Genomic DNA, 20,997 nt, shown 5'->3' on the forward strand with positions numbered 1-20,997 from the left:
GGACAATTTAAGCGTCGAGAGAAAGATGACAGAATTTCTGGACTAAAAGGGATTCTTGTGCTATCTAGTGACAATCCTCAGGCTTACAGATGACCCAGCAGTGGCCTTTTGCCCGTTTCCAGTGTTTGTCCCCTGTGTTGCTCCTAAACTGAGCTGTGTGTTACCATCGTCTTTGATTTTTGCCACTTCTGATCACTCTCTTCACAACATACCAAACTGATCACACGCAGATCTCATTTTGGAACCACAATTTGGCCTGGATACCAATGTCTCAAACTGGCACTCAGGACATTGCTACTAATAGCCTACTGTTGAACAGAAGCCTTACCGATAACATAGTTGACTAACACATGTTATACTGTATTTGTGCGATAAAGTAAGCTAGAGAAAATGTTAGAAAAATTATAATTAAAAAATACAGTTACAGTATGGTACTGTATCAATACCGTAAGTTTACATTCCGTTTACAAAATGAGTCATTGCTTTATGGTTATAGCCTATACATGAATGAATCATAAAATTTTTATGGCACAGTATTACAGTCATATCCATAACACAATGCTGGGAACATTATTACATGTGTTTTTAAAAAATACCTATGATGATAGGCTGATATGCAGTTTCTCCGATGAGAGAGAGGGATACTATATGGTAATGTAATTCTTTGAAAGCAAAGTTATAAAACAATAAGAAAACACATTACTAATTTTATATGAAGCAACACTCACCTTACGCCTATAAAAGGACAGGCTGTCCACTTCCATACAGGCCTTGCGCACATTACTTAGGCAACGATGATGAGGACCCCAAAACGTCTCACACGTTTCCTGCCACAGTTATTAGATATTCACGTGAAGACGCTCACATACATAAACAGTCACTTTATTAACTGTATGGCTTTATTATTTACTACTCATTAGGTGGAAGTGGATTATCATCAAGGTCTTCATCCTCGGTCTTCATGTTCAGTAGGTTGAGGAGGAGGAAGAGGGAGGTTGGTTTTGCTGTCTCGTGGGTGGCAGAGGTGGAAGAGATGGAGGAGGCGGGAGAGAAAGTGGTAGAGACAGGGGCTTGGTGTAACTTTACGGAAATACATGATAATTTCTCTAAAAATGTTTCTATATTGTATCAATCCTTCTTCCACCATTTGCTTTGTTTCAGTGCCCGTATCACAGAAGGGTTCATTTGGTAAAAGAAGTCAAAAGCAGTCTTGAATAGCTGGAACCCTTCTGCCAGACTAATGTCAATGTCAATTTGTTTTCTGGCTCTGCTTCTTCTACGTCTTCTTCCTCACTGCCAGGCACTGGTTCAGAAGCACTCGCCTCCATCAAGTTGTCCTTCTGTTAATTCCTCTAGTGTGGTGTGTATTAGCTCTTGAATTTCTCTAAGATCCACATCTTGAAACCCCTCATCCACCCCGCTTTTTGCCATACCCAGTCTCTTTCATGATTTCCTTGACTGGCTCTGTTGTAAATCCCATGAAGTTATGCACAGTATCTGGACAGTTTCCTCCAGCAAGAATTTACTGTTTTGGGCTTGATGGCTTCCAATGGTGGTGTTACAGATATTTTTTTCTGTAACAATGATGGCATCTTCAATGGTGTAATCCTTCTAGACTTTCACGACATTCTCCCTATTGGGCTTCTCTTCCACAACATGACAGACCTTTCCATAGAGTACCCTGTTTAATGAACCTTAAGTGTCCTTACAACTCCCTATCTAGGGGCTGAATTAAAGACAGTGTGTTTGATGGGGCACAGATCACTCCAACTCCTTCGGTGTTTAATTTATGGGTTTCTGAGTGGCCAGCGGCACTGCCCAATTTCAAGAATCCTCAGTGATTTTCCTAATTACTATTAGGGAACTTGTCTGCTGCTTCTTGGTTGACAGAGAGCTACACTTCTGTGGTTATCTTGACATTTTAAAGCAAAAACACTTTCTAAAATTATTGAACCATCCTTTGCTGACATTAAACTCTCCAGCTTTAGATCTTTCACCTTCTTTTTAAGTTGTCACATAATGACTTGAATTTTTCTCTAATCACAATAGGGTCTATAGGTAATCCTTTCTGATAGCAAAACTGCACTTACATAAAAGCTGCATTTTTAATACAAGATAAAAAGGTATTTTGCAAATAGTTTTTGTGCCTGCTGGAATAGTTGCAGTGGACAGCTTTACAAATTTCTTCTTTTTTATAATGGTCCTTACACTGGATTCATTTACCCTGAAATGAAGGGCAACCATAGCTGCACACCTCAATCTATAGCACATATCGAGCAATTCAACTTTTCTTGTAATGTCATGACCTTTTTCTGCTTCTTTAGGAGAATTCCAGCATCGCAAATGGCACTTCGTATGGGTGCCACGGTGTTAATCAAGATTTAGGGTATCGTACTGAACGTGATGAAAAATATGCAAGAATCGCAAGAGATCACTTTTTACCGCGATGTAGAATTTAATGGAGACACAACTGTTCACGCGGAGATGATCAGCGTCACACGGCATTTCAAGTGGATACTTGACACATGAATTCACTGCAGTAGTAATAGGAAGTGGCTATGAAATTATTTTAGTAGTACAGTATGTACTACAGTTAACTTTATGGAGTTATGATTTAATACTGCATCTTTACATTTGTTTACATTTCTCTAGACTGCAAGTGGCACCATGTACAGTATGTTTATGTAAGTTTTGATAAATTTTAGCTTTTTATAATAGATTTGTGTCTATTTTATGGTCGTAAATAACAAATAGCTTCATGTATTTTATGTATTCATCTTTCTTAATTTTTTCAATATTTACAGGCCATGTGGTTTGTCTCCAAATTTTTTCAAATTGTCAATATCTAAAAAAATTTCTCTAATTTATTTTATATAAAATCATACATAAGTGGACCTACAGTTTAAATTCATATCGTTCAAGGATCAACTGTAATTGCTAACGACTGAAACACATCAAATATGTTTAAATTTATGATACTAAAAAACTACAGTAATGGTGCTAATAAAACAATAAAGCAAACTGGTCACCTTCAGAGGATGACAAAAAGCAAATTCACAATCTTGTAAACTGATAAGGGAATGAATTAAACCTTTATATTGCCTTTCCCATATGAAAAATGCCACTAGGAAACAAAGGGAATCATTTATCTGCTATTTGTTACCCAGTGGCACATTTGGAACTATTCCAGTTAATAAGGGGAAGGGCATAAGAACAGCAGCATTTTGTGACTCCCAATGTACGAATGGAGCTAGACGCACTGAGCCTCTATTGCTATTAACATCACATGACAACAGATGTGATGCATCTCCCAAAAGAAAACAGAAGAACCCAGCACCCCTCCAGTCTTGCCAAGAGGTTGGAATCTGAGTCTGACCAAACCTCTGGAGCGAGAGGACAAAAGAACAAGCTGCACTGCACCAGTAGGGTGTGACCGGCAACTTTCAGATTACGGGAAAACCACCAAGTCAAATGGCCTTGGGATCTTCAACAGACAAGTTGTAAGGGGAAAAAAGGAATGGAAGAGGAGCCAGTAGATTAAAGGGCTCAAAGACATATTTAAAAAAGAAAAAAAGTTATGTCAAACTAAGCTGCTATACCTCTGTGAGCCTGGTGTCCTTTACCTGGAAGACGGAATTCTATTATTAGGGATGTACACTTGGGTGATAAATTTCGAAGGAACACAAGGAAGTGCCAGATAAGTGGTCCTGTTTGGAGGGAGAGGATGTGATTTTGATGGGGGTGCACGGAGAGACTTTTGGAGAGGGTGGCAAAGTTCTTGACCTAGGTGGTAGTTTCAAGGGTGATTCACCATATAATCACTCATTAAATTAACTCATTCAGTGATATTTTCTGTATCTGTGTTTCTGTTTACAGTAAATAATATTTAAAAACAAAAAACTCAGTTTTCCCAGTTACAGAATCCTGCTTGAGATAACTGCTATTTTAGGATAGTGGTTCAGGACACAGAGTTTGGTGTCAAATAAAAGTAGTTTTGATTTCTTACTGTTACTAATTGTATGACTTTTGGTAAGCTGCTATACCTCTGTGAGCCTGGTGTCCTTTACCTGGAAGATGGAATTCTATTATTAGCAAGTCCATAGGTTTGCTCTAAGGATTAAATGAGGTTATGTATGTATGACACTTTATACAATGCTTGGCACACAGTAAATGTCCAATAAAGATTAGCTATTATTGGTATTCATACATTAATGATTGTAGATTAATTTAAATGGGCCTTTAAATATGACAAATATTCCCAATACTTATGTTCTCTTAGTATTTAAAGAAAATATATTGCGGTATTGATTTATGCTCTCTCAAATGCCAACTCCCAAGTTAGCTGTTATAATCTCTTCTAGTGAACATATTTTTATGACAAAGTATTGTCTAAAAACTAAAACCTTAGCCATGTATTAAAATACTTACATGGGTATATTACTCCATCATCTTGATTTGAGAGATGATAAATCTGATGGGAAATTTTGAATTAGCAATTTGGGATAGGAATAAGTCTCCATTCTAGCTCTTCCTACACATCAACTTGGTTCTTGCTTTCAAAAGCAACTTGAGAAGTTAGGTTATTTCTTCATTCTTTAAGAAGTTTTAGTAAGTTTTATATATTTATGTTTTCTTGTAGTTTGTGATCACACTAGAAGACCTACGTGCTAAGATTTGTGCCATTTGACATATCCTCTTTTTAAATCTCTCTTTCCTTAAAAATACTGGAATAAAGTCACATACATTATTAACAGCCTGACCCATTCCTAAATGTTGAATGGAAAATAAATGAGATGCTATCTGTTTCTGAAAATTTAGAAGCGGTCAAAATATTCAAGAAGAAAGTTAGGAACGACTAGATATGTCAGTGTGGCTGACTGTATGAAGAGCTGTGAATGTGAGGTAAAACCTGTGTTGTAGCTACCACTACTGAATCTGTCTTAGAATAAGATATATGAGTCTTCAAAGGGGGAAAAAAATTAAACTAAACCAAATGTATCTCATTAACAAAGCAGTCAATTCCCTTTATTTTTAAAATTTTATGTACACATATGAATGATCTGTATAATGTACATTCAATATAGAAAGCTTTATATATTTGATAATGTATAGAACATTTCACAATTACACTAATCTCTTAACATCTTGACATCCATTTTTAAATTTTTTTGCACAAGCTCCTTTCCTATTCAATTTGGTAAAGTCAGTTATACATACTGATTTGTACTGTGAGCTCTCAGAAGGTTAATGATTGAGGAGAAGGATACCAGTGAACAAATGCAGGAAAAGACAAAACCTAATGGTGCTGGATATGGGAAGAGGTCAGCCAGGTGGGCTCGATGCAGTCGAGGAAAATACCCTTTTCCAGGGACAAATGACTTAGCCCAGTTTCTGTAGACTGTAGTTAACCTCGCAGTCACGCTAATTCGAAAAAACATTATAAAAACTAGGAAGGAAGTTTTCTCTTTTTGATTCACAGTCTTGTAAACAGATATAAAGGAACAAAATGTGCTTACATACATCAAGAAAAAAAATTCTTGCGTACCCACTTAGGTTGATCCACAGAGTGCTTTCTTGTAACGTGATATAATTAGAGTCACTGACTTTTTTCCTAAACAAAAATATATTTATAGAAAAAGGAATAACACTGTCATGAAATCAGGAGAAAGGCAGTAAGAGTTTGTTTCGGCTGGAGGAATGTGGACTGGGCACTGACTGGCCTTTCAGCATTTCTTGTCTCTCACAAATGTTTCAAGTCGGATAGCCAACATCGCCTGCCTCATGGTCTACAGGAGGCGGCAGATTAGACATAACTGACGAGGATGTCCCTGTGGTAAGGTAGCCAGCAACTCCAGGTCCTGCAAGAGAGAAAGGAAAACACGCACCTTCTAGAAAGCAGAGCCATGTGAAAATACTGAGCTTCATAAAAAGTCAGAACCATATTAGTACCCCATCATAAGAAACTGATAATCTATTAAAATTATCTAAATGTACAAGTAAATCTTAACACCTACAGAGCACCATTTTCATGGTTTGCTTTTACCTTATGACAAAGTTAAACATGATTTCCATATTTATGCTGGACAGTAACACTACTGTGAATACATGGAAAAAATTTCCCTTCTCACATCTAGAAGTTCAATCTTTCAAAATCTCTTGGGCATGGAAGGATAGTTATGTCAAATAAAAAAAAAAAAAAGGGAACAGAGGAAAGACACTCTATACTTGGTCAGCCCATCCAAAAGTCATACCTGATGAAATTCCCAACAAAAACACTTCTACCATCAAATTAACTTATTTTCATTTGATGAAATATATATATATATATATATATGCTATTTTAACAAGTAATACCAAATGAACAAGAGTTGCTACACCAAGGTCTCAGAAAAAAATAAGGCTCTGGACATGTCATAGGTCAAAACAAGAATGCTACAGGACAGGTATCTATATTTTAGTTTTATATGTCTTTTTTGATTCTGAAAGTCTCTATTGCATGAAAATGCTTATATGCCAGCATTTGTCAAGATTTATCCTATGAGCATATCAACGGCTTTAGCCACTCTATTTTATCTTAAATATTGCAGAGACATTTAATTACATCTCAGAATCACTGCACGAACTGTACAGAGTACTTGCAGGAGACACTACAGCATAATACTGCATAGCGATCAATTCTTTTAACTGAAATCATAGGAAACAAGGCAAACAGCTAAGGAACATTGAAGGGTAAGGACTAAAAAGGCAGTGGAAGCAGCATGCATTTAGCAAAATGGTTCTCTACCTGCTTCAGAGAGCTACACAGAAGTTAGCAAGCTGCCTGGCAGAGCGGATCTAAAGCCCGCTCCTGAGGTGAAGGGGGCTGCTGCCAGTTAGAAGGGAAGGAGAGACACCTGAGGGGAAAAAAGAAATATAAGCAGCAAGGGAAGTTGTGAGGAAGTGCAATCAGCAGAACAGGAACTAATGTAGGACAAATGGGGCACGATTCAAATCATCTTGTTTTTCACCTTACAAAGCATTTGTATCGAGGATGTGAAATGGCTTATATTGCTGAGCACTGTGCATCTAGCATGTGGTTATATGACCAGAGACAGACAACTCAGCCTGCATGAGCTATAACACGCCACAACAGAGCGCATCCAGGCACTCTGAAACAATGAACTCAATAACCTTAGAAAAAGGATTTTCCCTTTTTAAAGCCTGCACCTATCAACCCCTGCCTTCCACCAATGAGGACACACGCCTTCCACAGACTGCTCAGGGAAAAAGACTATGGGTCAGCACAGCCCTTCAGGGCTACAGTACCACACTGTTACAGCATCTCCCTCCAACCTAACACTCTTTGAACCTTAGGCAGCAACAAGATTACTAGAAAACTATCGAGCAAATCTCATTAGACGAAACCCTTAGGAATGAATTCCCAAATACTCCAGGTTGGTACAGTTCCTGAGCACTTCTGATCATGGGCTCAACTTGGTTCACATCAAACGAGTAGGCCATGAGACCAAATCATGAATGCCACAAACAGAAAATCGACTAAGGCTGCAATTCTCAAACTATGTGTGGAGGCAGCTCACAGGCTCACTGTGGTTATTTTTAATTTAAGAAACACAGAGACATCTGTTGGACACCATACAAACAACTTTCAAGTTGTTTGGACATAACTACTTAATAAACTTAACTAGTAGGTATTTTTTTTATTTTGTCTAGAGGTACATGAAAAAAAATGACTAAGCTATTAAGGGCACTGTGATGTGAGAATGTCTGAGAACATCTGGGCTAAAATCTAGACTGTGAAGTAATGGGCCTCAAAGGATTATCTAGAATATCCTAGCTCTTTAGGAAAGACAAATCAATTCCCTGATATTTCTGTGAAGGAAGTCTGAGGTGATCTCTCCCACATACCTCTGGCCTGTCCTTGAGGGCATGTCTGGTTTCTAGAGGCCAAAAGATACAGTCTGGTCATCAGGATGGGAGGGAACAGCTGTGTTCTCCAGAGAAAGGTGGGAGAAAAGAGTAGGGGTCGCCAGAAATGAGGCATGTGGCAGCAGTGGGCAAGGTAGGCTTAGAAGGAATGAGAAAAGATGGAAAATTAACAAAATACGAAACGAAATTGGCTGCCATGATGGAGTAGTGAAAGGAATATGGGCTTTGGTGAAAATGAGCAAGAAATTCCCAGCGGGGGGAAAGGGGGTGGTGGAAAAAAAGGGAAGCCCTGCCTTGGGAGCCAATGTCCTATAATAAACTGACACTGACCTCAGGGAACCTCTCCTAACATCATTCACATTGACTGGTCTTATAAATAGGAGTAAAAAGAAAAACAAAAGGTAATAAAATCCAACTTTGCAAAGAACTAATGGTTTGAGGAAAGGACCAAGAACTGAACTCTCTGTCCCTGTAATGCTTAGGAAGCCATGTTAGCTATTTCATATGCCTCTAATTAGATATGTATAAAGTTTTTTTCATCTCGAACTCCAGCTTCTGAAAGCATCTTCACTTTAGCCTGTTCTCTTGCTCTTCCTGTTTCTTCTTTCTTTCATTTTCTAGGTGACATCATTTGAAAATTTTCATTGATGAAACTATTTTACGAGTTCAAAGTTATATGAACTTGTCAGCACCAAGCTCTTCTAGAACCTAATAAATGGCTAACCCGGGGCCCTGGACGAGCAACCACAGATCATCTGCATCACAGGTAAAATCCCAAAGAGGCACTCTTAGATGAGCATTCATCATAAAACTAAATAATATGCCGGGATAGCGAGCCAGCCTCATCTGAGGCGGTCTCATCTCAATTTATCAACACTGAGTAATCCTACCTAGGACATTTTTCATTTTTACCACAAATCCTGAACATGACTGAGTGACACTTGCTCAGTAGCCAGTGAGAAAATCGTAAGTGTATTTTTGGTCCTTCTCATCTTGTTTTGAAATAGTAACTAACTTTCGTTATTATTCTCCACCTCCTAAACAAAATCCACTTTACTGTCAAACTCACCAAAAAGTATCAGTTAGAAGAAAGGCCTGGTGATATGTGTTCTCACAGCACCTTATTTCATTTACAAATCGATTACAGAGGGGCTGGGTACAATATGAATCTTTTCAAGATTGAAGGTAGGGAGAGGTAAATTTAAAATTCCAATTCTGCACAACACTGTATACATTCCATGGAGTTCCACATGATGTGATTTTACCATTATTAGAAGTACCTGCGCCTTTTATCAAACACATGACACAATAATACATTAATGAAGCTCAAATACACACAACAAAAAAACATCTGGCAACCCAAGCAATTACACATCAACTCAACTGGCAGTACTCTTCAGAGTTATTTAGTCCTTTCAAACAGGACAGGCCAGAGCTGACAGGGAAATCTTCTTAAACAACGAACATCTCAACAAAAGAACACCCAAGATTGATGATTTGCGAGAACTGGACAAATTTGGGCCAGCACATCTCAGAGATGGTCCAGATCATCCCATGCCGACAATGCCCACTGGCTTCAGCCATGGCTTTCACAGTGGCCACGGTAACATCAAGCCCTTTCTAGGGTTAGATTTATACCATCTCCCCCTTGACTGGCTTTATATGAAACTTGCTGCCCTTTGGGCCAGCCCAAAGACTTGAAGTAATTTGCAAACACCAGCCCTCTTCCACCCCCTATAACTCATCACAGTTGCTTCTCACACCTCATCTCAAAACCCACCCCAAGGATCCAAGTAAAAGGAAAGGCACAGACAGAAACCTTTATTCTCTGTCCTTTTTCTATAGTTAGTAAGGAATACAGATGGAGGTGAGGACTAAAATGATTGTAAAGGAAGTCTAGGTCTCTGAAGATAAATCCCTCTCTCTTCTGTATTCTAGCCACAGGCCTTTTGGCCCAGGGCCCATTAGTAAGTCAAGGACCACCTGCAATCTTTTATTCCATCAAGTCAAGTCAGTGAATGCTAAATACAATTGAAAACAAAACAAAAATTAGAAGAAGCCTTCTCGTAGGGAAACTTATAGTCTACATCTTACTATTCTTCAGGACCAGATTTTAAGTAAGTTTACTCTACCCTAGAAAAAATAAGGCAGATTTTCCAATCATAACATCCTTGCATACAAAATAATAAAATGTAATGCCACAAAAATGTGGTATTATATAAACTTGTGGAAAAATAGTCTAAAGAGGCAAAGTTTTTAGCGTGCCTATAAGAACATAATCCTACTTAGAAGCTACAGCTTTACCCCAATTTGAAATAGAGATATGGAAGAGGCTAAGACCATATTCTAAGTATTTCTCTCCATAGTAATCATGGGGGACAGAAAAGTTAGAGGGGAAGTCTATGGTACTCTGCTCTTAATGTACACACGTGACCCAGCAGCCAAAGCACCAGGTTTATAAATTTTAGGACTCTGATTATAAATTTTAGTGGATTAATATTAAAGTGATCACAGTGAAGGAAAAGACAATAGTGTCACAACTCAGTTTAAAATTAAAACCAAGCAAAGTCCTCATTTTTAATATTCATAATTTTGTCTTCTAGATTTATAAACTTCTATACTAGTACTCAGGATTAATAAGACAATTACACTGATATGAAAAACACTGGATAATAATTTTCTTTCAATTTACCTACATCATCTCTGGTCAGAGGAAGATGCAGGGCTGACATTTTTTAATATACAGTTGGCCCCTGAAACAACAGCAGGGCAGGGGGGAGGGCACTGACCTCTCATGCAGTTGAAACTCTGTGTACAACTAGTTGGCCTCCTCATATACAGACTCCCAACTTTAGAGTTGACCCTTGAACAACATGGGTTAGAACTGTGTAGGTCAACTGAAAAAATTCACATATAAGTGGCTCTGTACAGTTCAAGTCAGTGTTGTTCAAGGGTCAGGCAGACAGCAAAAACTAACTCATATTCCTAAGGTTAATTTCAACAGAAAGCTTTTCTACCAGAGACTATTTCATTTTTAGCAAATAACAACAGAATGCTAAGAGTTAAATAAGCCAATATGAAAACAAGTGTTCTAAAATTGTTATGCAATTAGTGCGTCAAACAGACAAATGTACTGAGCTTCAAAATTGTATTATCTTTTGATCCCTAAGCACATATTTCCTCCCATGAGAGGACAATCCCTCAATATTTAGCAAAATTACAGATTAATCACTAGGAACTCAGAAGAAAAATATTTCACATACGAATATACATATCTGGAACTTCAACCTATTATTCTGATGGAAATGGAAGGATGCTATCATGTTTCTGATGCTATTATTTCTGAGTAGGTCGTTCTCCACAATTTTTACATGTTCAAGATAAACATTTTAACACAGCCATGCTCCAAATACAATCTATGACACTATTAATTAACTGGATCAATAATGAGCAGAGCTCACGTTTCGTTCAGCACACCTTCAACACAACAGCAGATTACATGCTGTCCAGGGCTAAAACCAGAGGTGTGCTCCATGTCCACGGCACCTCCAGGACGAGGTAGGTAGTAGCCTAGGAAAACCCTCTAACTGCTTTTTTCAGTCTAGTCAGGACAAAAGGAGGTCCACGTGGCTTCTGCCATATGTCTTAGGGTAACCAATTAGATGTGGTTTACCTGTGAGGTATCCTGCTGTTTGTGAGTCAGAAATAAACAAATCATGTTTCTGATCTTTGAAGGCACTCCAGACTGAAGAACGAGACAGGATTTCATTCACCTATGGAAGTAAAGCAAACTCTTGAGCATAAATAAATTAAGGACTAGATGCTGCAAAATGGAACTAAAGCAAACTTCCAAGACAAAAGGAAGAAGGCCAGCTGAGGAAAGATGCAAAGATGAAGTAAGACCTAGCATTCATCACACACCCTATACCATGTACACTTCATCAACCCAGACCCACAGAAGTCCCTAAGTTAGTCTTCTCACTAATCTTGGACCCTACCACTTGAACCTAAAATTGACTGACTTGTATGTAATTCGTGCAGGAAGATTTTCTTGTGATAGTAACAACTGTCAAAGAGTGTGGTGTGAGCTCGTGAAGTATTCCCAAAAAAGGGGTATGGGGAGAAGATGCTGCACATTAAAGTTAAAACTTAAAGCAGTCTTTCAAATTATGGGTTGTGACCTGTTAGAAGTTTATGTAATCAACACACTTGAGAAAATAAAATAGGTTAATATAGAAAGCATTAGAGTATCATATGTAAAATGGATATTGTTCTGTGATACATATATATATACATACATACAAATGAGTATAAGATGTGTGTGTAAATATGTACTGGACTAAGATGAAAGACATATTTCTGTGTGACACAGACTTTAAAGTTTAGGAAATTCCAATTTAGAGAATATCTTTTGCATATTAATGGTTGCATCAAATATTTGCTGAGTACCTCCTATGTGGCACACTAGGTGGACACAAAGATGAGAAAGACAGTCTTTTTCTCATGTGCTTACAGTCTAGTAGGAGAGACGGCGTCAGAAAATTTAGTGGTAAGCATTTACGTAGGGATCTACCTGGGGTCATCTAAGTCCAAGAGACTCCTTGTTCAACCTTGGAAAAATGCAGTAGTATAAGTGATTGGTTGTGAAGGTAGTAGAGGAGTTCCTATTTTGCAAACTATCACACTTCTTTCCTCCCCTTGGGTCACTTTGCTAATTTCACCAACAGGAATCCTGAAGCAAGTCAAATGGGAAGACAACTGTCTGTATGTGGTGTACAGGAGTGGCTTTACTCGGCATTCAGAACACCTATAGGCAAAAACCCCAAGATACTTTACATAAACCTATAAGTTAATGACTGCACTACACATGGTGTCTCTTCTTTAATATCACTTTAAATTGTTCAGATGATGACACTGATACAATAGACAAACATAATGAAACATAAAAAATGTTTCTTGGAACACATAAACATAATGAGTAGATTCACTGAAGGAAAGCTTTAAGTCAATTTAAACCTATAAAAGAACATTAGTAAGTAAAAGCAACCCAAATATTCATTAACAGATGAATGGATAAATTGTGGCATACACATACAATGGAATATTATTCAGCCTTAAGAATGAAGCATTGATACATGCTACAACATGAACGAACCTTGAAAACATGCTAAGTGACAGGAGCCAAACACAAAGTCACATATTGCCTGATTCTGGCTATATGGAATATCTGAAAAGGGGTTCACAGCAAGCAGAACGGCAGCTACTGGGGCCTGGGGTAGGGAACTGAGCAGTAACTGCTTAACGGGTACACGGTTTCCTTTTGAGAACTAGATGAAGGTGATGGTTACACAACACTGTTATTGAACCACACACTAATTATTCGTTTACTTTAAAATGACTAATTTTGTTATGTAAATTTCATCTCAATTAAAAAAGAAAGTATAAGTAGATAGGGCTATCTAGTAACCTGAATGTGGAACTTCCCAGAAGGAACACAATGAAACTAAAGAGGAAAATTAAATTATTAAACTGGTTTGAAATCAGCATATCATGCAGCTGAAACACATTAACAGATAAGTCACACAAAAAAGGAAACCAGCACTTTATAAGTGCCACTAAAGAAAGGAGTTGAAACTAAAATGACGTTCTGTATCTTTTAAAATGGCAGTATGGGTGGGATGGTTAATGAATGTGGTTATTGCTACCCAACAACTCCTAGAACTGAAAGTTAACCAGCCCTAAATGCTTAATATTCTTCAATGCTAAAGAATTTTGGCATTTTTCTTCCTAAAATGTACAACGCGCTATCACTATCCAAAAAAAGAAACTTCCTCGGTGACTACCTGAGTATACGGTTTGTGTTTTTTCACTTGTTATGAGGCAGCTATGCTAGTCCATCCTTGGTCTTGTGATCTGCTCCAGTTACAGCCAAACTGTTAAGCAGAAGCTGAGCAGAGGTGCATGGATCGCCCATGGCCAAGACCCTTGTCTTTGAGAACACCTCGTTGTAATCCACAGATCAAAGTCAGCTCTGTACAGACTCACCTGTTCTCCATGCTGCAGGCTTCGAGTCATTGCCTTGAGCGCTTTAACAATCTGGGCCTTAGTGGCTGCTGGGCTGTCCAGATTTTCAAGGCCAATGCCTTCAAGTAATTTTAAGAGGTACGGGACCAAATCTGCTTTCAGGGCCTAGAAGACATTATTAACCATATATACATATGTTGAAAAAAATGTAAACCATCCATTGAAGAAATAATTTTACCCACAGGACCATATCTGGAAGAGGACAGTGCTTTCTTTTAATGTCAGATGCACATATTCTTTTAGTATCTAATGATAATGACATTCTCATTTAATAAGATCTTATTCCATGTCATCAATTGTTCTAAAAGCTATATACTATTTTATTTGATCTTCCCAACACCTAATAATGTAGGCACAATTATTATTACTGATGGAAAAATCAATGCGCGGAGGATGAAATGTTGACAGTTACAGATCTAGACAGTAACTTAATCTAGTAAATGAGTCTAGATCTAGATCTACAAAGTGGAGAATCTTAGCTTTCAGCCACTATACTGGGCAACAATCTAGTGACGCTATACTAAAGGGCACCAACATTTGAAGTATCTCTATTTTTTTTCTTCACATTTTCTTAAAACATTTGCATTCACCATAACATTTCCTATCTGCAATAACAAAAGTTAAATAATACTTTTGTATCACACAATTTTCAGTACCTACTCTGAAATTCAAAGAGAAGAAGGGTAAGTAATTAACATTCAGTGAGTGTACCTTTCTACAGATATGAGTTTCATAACCTGTGAGGTAGTTACAACTTTATTTTATGGATAAATAATCTCAGCGCTGTAAGATTATCATGCCTGAGACAATGGAGGCCTTCAAGTGGTAGAACTAGCTCATGTTCTTTCTAATATAATAAACCCTCCACACCAATAGTAGCTTTGAAAGTCAGAGCATCCAATGATTTCCTTGAGATGTATCCAGTACATTTACCTTGCCTAAATGAGGGATGGGGTTGGGTAGAAAGAGGAGATTTGAGAGGAAAAGGGGCTAGGAGAATAAGAGGGACAGATAATAAAGATGCAGGACTGTGGTTCAAGTAATGAGAACCCACTGAAGGGTTTTTAAGACAAAGAGTGGCCCAATTATATTTAGGATTTATATTTCAGAAAGATCACTGTCATGATGGGTTTTAAATTTATTCTAAGTTTCTTGTTCTTTCAGTGTTTGTCTATTCTACATTGGTATCCACCAAGTCTTATTTTCATTGCTATGGATAAATGATTACTACATAAACAAAATTTAAATTTAAATATCACAAAAGCACTTTACCATTGCTAAGATTTTTGGCAGCTACCCCACCTTTCTCTCTCTGTATATCTACAGCTGTGCCTGTATGTGTGTTATCAAATATAACATAACATATGCACAAACTCACAAGTTACCTCTCTGCCAGACCTAAGTCAGGAAAACCAAGCTGTGCTAAGTGAAAACCCATTTGTCGGTATATCTGCTTTCCTAAAATAGTGCTGACTCTAGAAAGTCACTTACTTGTGCTACTAATTCACTCTGCTCCTTCTGAAACATTCGATTAATTGCCTCGCAGGCTAGACCAACAGTATCTGGTCGCTTTTTCATTCCATTCATCAGTGGCCCAATGGTCTCTAAAGACGCCATAGCTCGAACACACAGCTAAGTATCCCAAAGAGAAGGTTACATGTAGAGTAGCAATATTTTATATAGCACAGTAAATACCATATTAAATATACAAAAACTTAAGTTTGATTCAAATTTAATAATGACAATCAAATTCAGTCTTCTATTAATTATATCATTTAAACTGGTTTAAGAATTGTTACAGTACCATGTGGTTCATATGCAGAAAGGCACACAGTAGGAAAGGGATTTATACTGCAATGTACATTAGTCAGGAAGAGGGAGTACAGATAGAGAGCTATAATCAACTAAATGGATTCACTGATACCTCGTTTTCAGACAGGACATGGATAACCCGAATGGCGCTCTTAGGGATGGCATTATTCCTGTGATTCATTGCCTGGATAACTTTGGGAAGATGGCCCAAAGGTGGCACCTGATCGGCCAGCTGAGGCTGTGCACTAAAGAGACACACCGTGGCCATTGTCAAAGTTTCCAGAGTTTCTCCCTGGAGGGTATAAAAAAAACAAACTATAAATATGAATAAAGTCTTAAACATCCTAGGCAATTATTTGGTGTTCAAAAGTAGGTATCCACAAATTTAAGTCGTGATACGTGGAAACTGATTCACAAATCCTACAAGAGCAAACTTCCCCATCTTGATAAAAGACATGAATTCAAAGGACTTTAAGAATGTGGTATCTTAATCTAAGCAGCCTTTCACTGGGCAAGGTCATATCTCATTTCTGTTTAGGTTTAAGAGACCATCTCCCAAAAGATATTACTAGAAATGTTTAGATAATGTTACAGAAATATCAGTATCAGAGAACATCAATGATTCAGGAGAATGCAAAACTACTCAAATGTTTTCCCCAGGTCTTTTAAAAATCCTATTATTTAACATGTCTGGCCACCATAATGCACTTACTACTGGGCATAATAGAGTGGAAAGACCTATAACTTACACCATTATATGCAAACGCATATATCCATAACATAATGTACCTTAAATGGACAGAGAAACTGGGATGTGCCCCCAAAAAAGTGTATAGAAGGAAAATGTAATGCTTACCCTTTCTAAGTTTCTACTTTGAAGATCTCATTATTTAAACAAACTATATGTAATAAAAACCTTAGTGAAGAGAAAATGTGACCATGGAAACAGAAATAAGTAAATATTTCCACACTAATATTTTTCAATGTTTTGCTAAATAATAGTAATAAATAATTTCTAAGTACTCGACATGTGCCATATCAAAACTCAGGGGCAGGTTCTATGATCATTCAAAAATGAGGCAACTGAGGCAGAGTCATGAGGTATTGCCAAGGTCATAGAACTAGTCAGTGGTGGAGCTGGTGCTGGGATCCAAGACCATTTAACAAGACAGCTCAGGCTCTTAATAACCTCTCTATAGATAGCTTGTTTAATTCAACAATCATATACCTCAATTATTTTCAATCTGAAGGTTCAAATAACAAAACCTCATATACTATCAGGGTTTCTAACTCACCAAAGTAAGATGAAGGCTACTTTCTCACTCTGGCTTTCTTGATGTGGTTACTACTTTCCCATCAACTTCTATAACTAGGGTCATCCCCACCATATGTGTACAGCTGAGTGAAGAACAGGCCCTAGCAGAACACAGTTCTATCTAGATTTCCATACTGAAAATTTAGGTTTCTCCTTAAAATTAAAATCATTGAAATGAAATGGCAGAAACCTTCTTTCTGAGCTTCTATAATTGTTAGAAATAGCATCTTCTCAACTGTGGTTCAGAAATAACCATTTTACTAATGAGTTTGACTTCTGAACATGTCAAAAAAAGAGATGAATGGACATATTTGAATTTAAGTGTAGGTGCTATATTAGCCAATTCTAAATGCATAGTCAATGAAGATGGCGTTTTAACAGAAATACTATCAGTGTATCTAGGAAACTATTTGAAATGTTTTGCTGAAACTTACATGAGGATTGTTCTTCTCCAGGAGCTCAGTTAATTTTTCTAGTAGTGCAATAAGAAATTCTCTAGGTTTTCTTAGAACCCAAGTTGGCTGTGCAATAAAGATTCGTAAGAAAACTCCTCCAACGGCAAGTTCACCCTCTGCTTCTCCAAACACCACAGTAAAATCTTCAGGCAACTTTAAAGAGACAGAACCATAGTCAAGTCACTTAATTGTCACTAGCTGTAAATTAAGCAAGAAATGCAAAGACATGTTTATGAAATTAACTAGTACTTAAATTGTTAATATAACCAAACTGTAATTATTATTACAAGTTTTATTATCTCAATAAAATTCAGAAAAGCTGCTTCAATTAGTTACTTTAAAAGTAAGTATTCCTACTTTTATGTTTAAAACCTGTTTTCCACGGGAAGAACTGTAGTGTCTCAATGACAAAGTATCTAACAGGCTGACATTAAAATGACTCACCAGGAATTTTTAAAAATAACAACAACAACAACAAAACAAATGTAAAAGTCCTTTGTCTGAATGAAAGTATATTTACCTTCCAGTTTACATCAGGGTTGTCACGCTGATTTTTAAAGTGCCTTGGGGGAAAAAGAGGGGATCACATCAAAGTTCAGTCACAAAATACACTTTCATTAACCTTTAAATAAGTCTTCGAGAGGTGAGACAAAGTAGGAAACATTTGCCCTTCCAGGTGACCTTACCTGGAGGCCACAAGTTATTACATATGTCTTTACTTACTCTAGCATCATTTCTCTAACTGTTATGGACACTTTATCTCTGGAACTATCATTCCAAATTAACTCAGGATTTTCATGAGTTCCTTCAAAAATATGTACAGCAGCTTCAGGGTTGTCTCTCATGGCATCCATGAAAACACTTGGTAGAAATTTCATTAATGTAAGTCGAACCTATATGAGGGGTTTGAGAAAGCAAAAAAAAAAACCTATTGGAAACATCTCAATATTTGGTTTGCCTTACATTTCAGTAATATAAAAAACTGCTATAATCTGTGTTATGGCTAATAAGCACCATAGCTATTATCTAAAAGTTCTGGAGTGGAAGAATAGGTAAACCTTGGTTTATGCAATGATAACTTTAATAAGGATCACTAAGACTATCTCCTACTTACTTATTTAGTTTCATTCTCATTCTCTGCCTCAAATCTAAGAAAGTTTAAGAAATTCAGTTATCACTGGTGTGTAAACTTCTCAGAACACTCTGCTGGGTCATGCTTTGCACCTGCTGTTGCCTTTCCAGAGCGCCCTAGGCTGGCCTGTCCCTCCCGACACTCCTCCAGAACCCCTACCCTCGCAAACAAATTTTTCTCATGCTACCTTTGTGTCCTACGAGCATTTTTTAGCGCATTTATTTTGCTGGACTATTTTTTATATTATACTGTGCCTCTTCTCAAAAAGCATTTAAAAAACAACTTAAAAAAATACATCCAAAACTCAAATACACACAAACTAAAAATTTGCGTGACGCATTAAGTACAAAATGAAAATAAAGGTTGGGAAGGTAGGTTTTTTTCCTTTGTGTCTTCACAGGGCTCTTGCTCCTTCATGTTATTCAAGTCTGTGCTCAAATCTTGTCTTGAAGAAACCATCCCCGGCCCAAATGTCTTGCTCATTCCTTGTATCCTCAGCGCCTGGCATATAACAGAGCCTCAAAAATTTACTTGAATGAATGAGACTAATGTGAAGTCAGCACAAAAAGCTCTGTATAATTACTAGTGATATACTACAAATTTAGCTGTGAACTTCCTAGTAGCCAATGAACTAAAGGAAGCAATGTCAGTTACATGATAGAAAGCATCTATAAAATAGGAAATATGTTTCTTTTCTTGGTCATGACAGAATTCAAATAGTAAGTGATCACTTACTTAAATAAATTTTAAGAAAATTTTTTTTTTACATAATGCAAATTCTTTCACCATAAGCCTTCAGAGTTGTGTTCTGTTTACTGAGCTATACTAGAATAGGGGTTAGAAAACAAGAGGCCAAATCTGGCCTGCTGCCTATTTTTGTTTATAAAGTTTTATTAGAACACAGCCACACCCATTCACATAGTTATTATCTATAGCAGCTTTCCTGTTACAATGACAGAGCTGAGTACTTATGACTGTGATCACAGGACCCACAGAAGACAAATATTTACTACATGGCCCTTTATAGAAAAAGTTTACCAGTCTCACCCCTACCTCACACCATGTGAACAAAATCATTCAAATGGATCTAAGACATAAATACAAGACTTAAAATTCTTAGGAGAAAACATAGGTACAGATCTTTGAAACCTCCGACTAGGCAATGTTTCTTAGATATGACATGAAAAGCAAAAGGTACAAGAACAACAATAAAAAGACAGATTGCTATTTCCTCAAATTTAAAAACTTTTATGCTTCAAAAGACACCATCCAAAAAGTGGAAAGACATCCACAGAATGGGAGAAAATATTTGCAAATCACGTATCTGATAAGGGACTGGTTACCCAGACTATATAAACAACAATTACAACTCAATAGTAAAATGACAAATAATTCAACTAAAAAATGGACAAAAAATTGTGGACATCTTTCTAAAACAAATGTACAAAGAGCCAATAGCACATAAAACATATCATCATTAGCCACCAGGGAAATGTAAATCAAAACCATGACATACCACTTTCACACCCTAGGATGGCTGTAATCAAAAAAGTATAAACAATAAGTGGAGAAATTACAAGTCTCACACACTGCTGGTGGGAATGTAAAATGGTACAGTCACTTTGGAAAATAGTCTGACAATTCCTCGAAAGGTTTAACACAGTATCAGCATATGATTCAGAAATTCCACTCTCAGAAAAATAAAAATACATATCCACACAAAAACTTGTACATGAATGTTCATAGAAACATAATGTAAAATAGCCAAAATTAGAATAAATCCACATGTCTATCAACTGATAAGTAGAAAAACAAAATGTAGTATATCTGTATAATGGAATATTATTTGGCAACAAAAAGGAACACAGTACAGATACTACAACATAGTGAATCTTGAAAATATTATGTTAAGTGACAGAAAAACAGTCACAAAAGACCACACACTGTATAATTCCAATTATATGAAATGCCCAGGAAAAGCAAATGGAGACAGTAAGTAGGTTAGTGGTTACCAGGTGCTGGGAGGAGGAGGAATGGGGAGTGACTGCTAAAGGGAATGAATTTTTTTCCTGAGTTGATGAAAGCATTCTTAAACCGACTGTGGGGAGCATTTGAAATTTGCTCCCCCTCAGTGTGGCTCAAATAAACTTTTATAGAAATTAAGAAACAAAACAAAAAAAACAACTGACTGTGGCTGCCCAATCTAAAAATATAATGAAATCACTGAACTATACACATCACATGTGTGAACTGTGTGGTATGTTAACTATATC

At 37.1% G+C, this 20,997-nt stretch overlaps 1 protein-coding gene across 3 annotated transcripts in view; it reads right to left on the bottom strand.

Moving 5' to 3' along the window:
- Window positions 1–4,998: 4,998 nt before the first annotated feature.
- DNAJC13 (DnaJ heat shock protein family (Hsp40) member C13) overlaps window positions 4,999–20,997 on the bottom strand; it is a 108,144-nt gene continuing 92,145 nt past the window's right edge. For 2 of the 3 annotated variants that reach the window (XM_016140298.2, XM_016140296.2), the window contains 8 exons: window positions 18,316–18,485; window positions 18,113–18,155; window positions 17,572–17,745; window positions 15,935–16,114; window positions 15,502–15,642; window positions 13,972–14,115; window positions 11,600–11,699; window positions 5,080–5,858 (listed from right to left, as the gene is read on the bottom strand). In XM_016140298.2, coding sequence (XP_015995784.1) covers window positions 5,752–5,858; window positions 11,600–11,699; window positions 13,972–14,115; window positions 15,502–15,642; window positions 15,935–16,114; window positions 17,572–17,745; window positions 18,113–18,155; window positions 18,316–18,485 — 1,059 coding nt within the window. In that variant the 3' untranslated portion in view covers window positions 5,080–5,751. Of the gene's footprint in view, window positions 5,859–11,599; window positions 11,700–13,971; window positions 14,116–15,501; window positions 15,643–15,934; window positions 16,115–17,571; window positions 17,746–18,112; window positions 18,156–18,315; window positions 18,486–20,997 lie in introns of all 3 variants that reach the window. The other variant, XM_016140295.2, reaches the window with a different exon arrangement.

The sequence above is a fragment of the Rousettus aegyptiacus genome, unplaced genomic scaffold (assembly GCF_014176215.1).
Source record: "Rousettus aegyptiacus isolate mRouAeg1 unplaced genomic scaffold, mRouAeg1.p scaffold_m13_p_4, whole genome shotgun sequence".
In the NCBI taxonomy this organism is placed as follows: domain Eukaryota; kingdom Metazoa; phylum Chordata; class Mammalia; order Chiroptera; family Pteropodidae; genus Rousettus; species Rousettus aegyptiacus.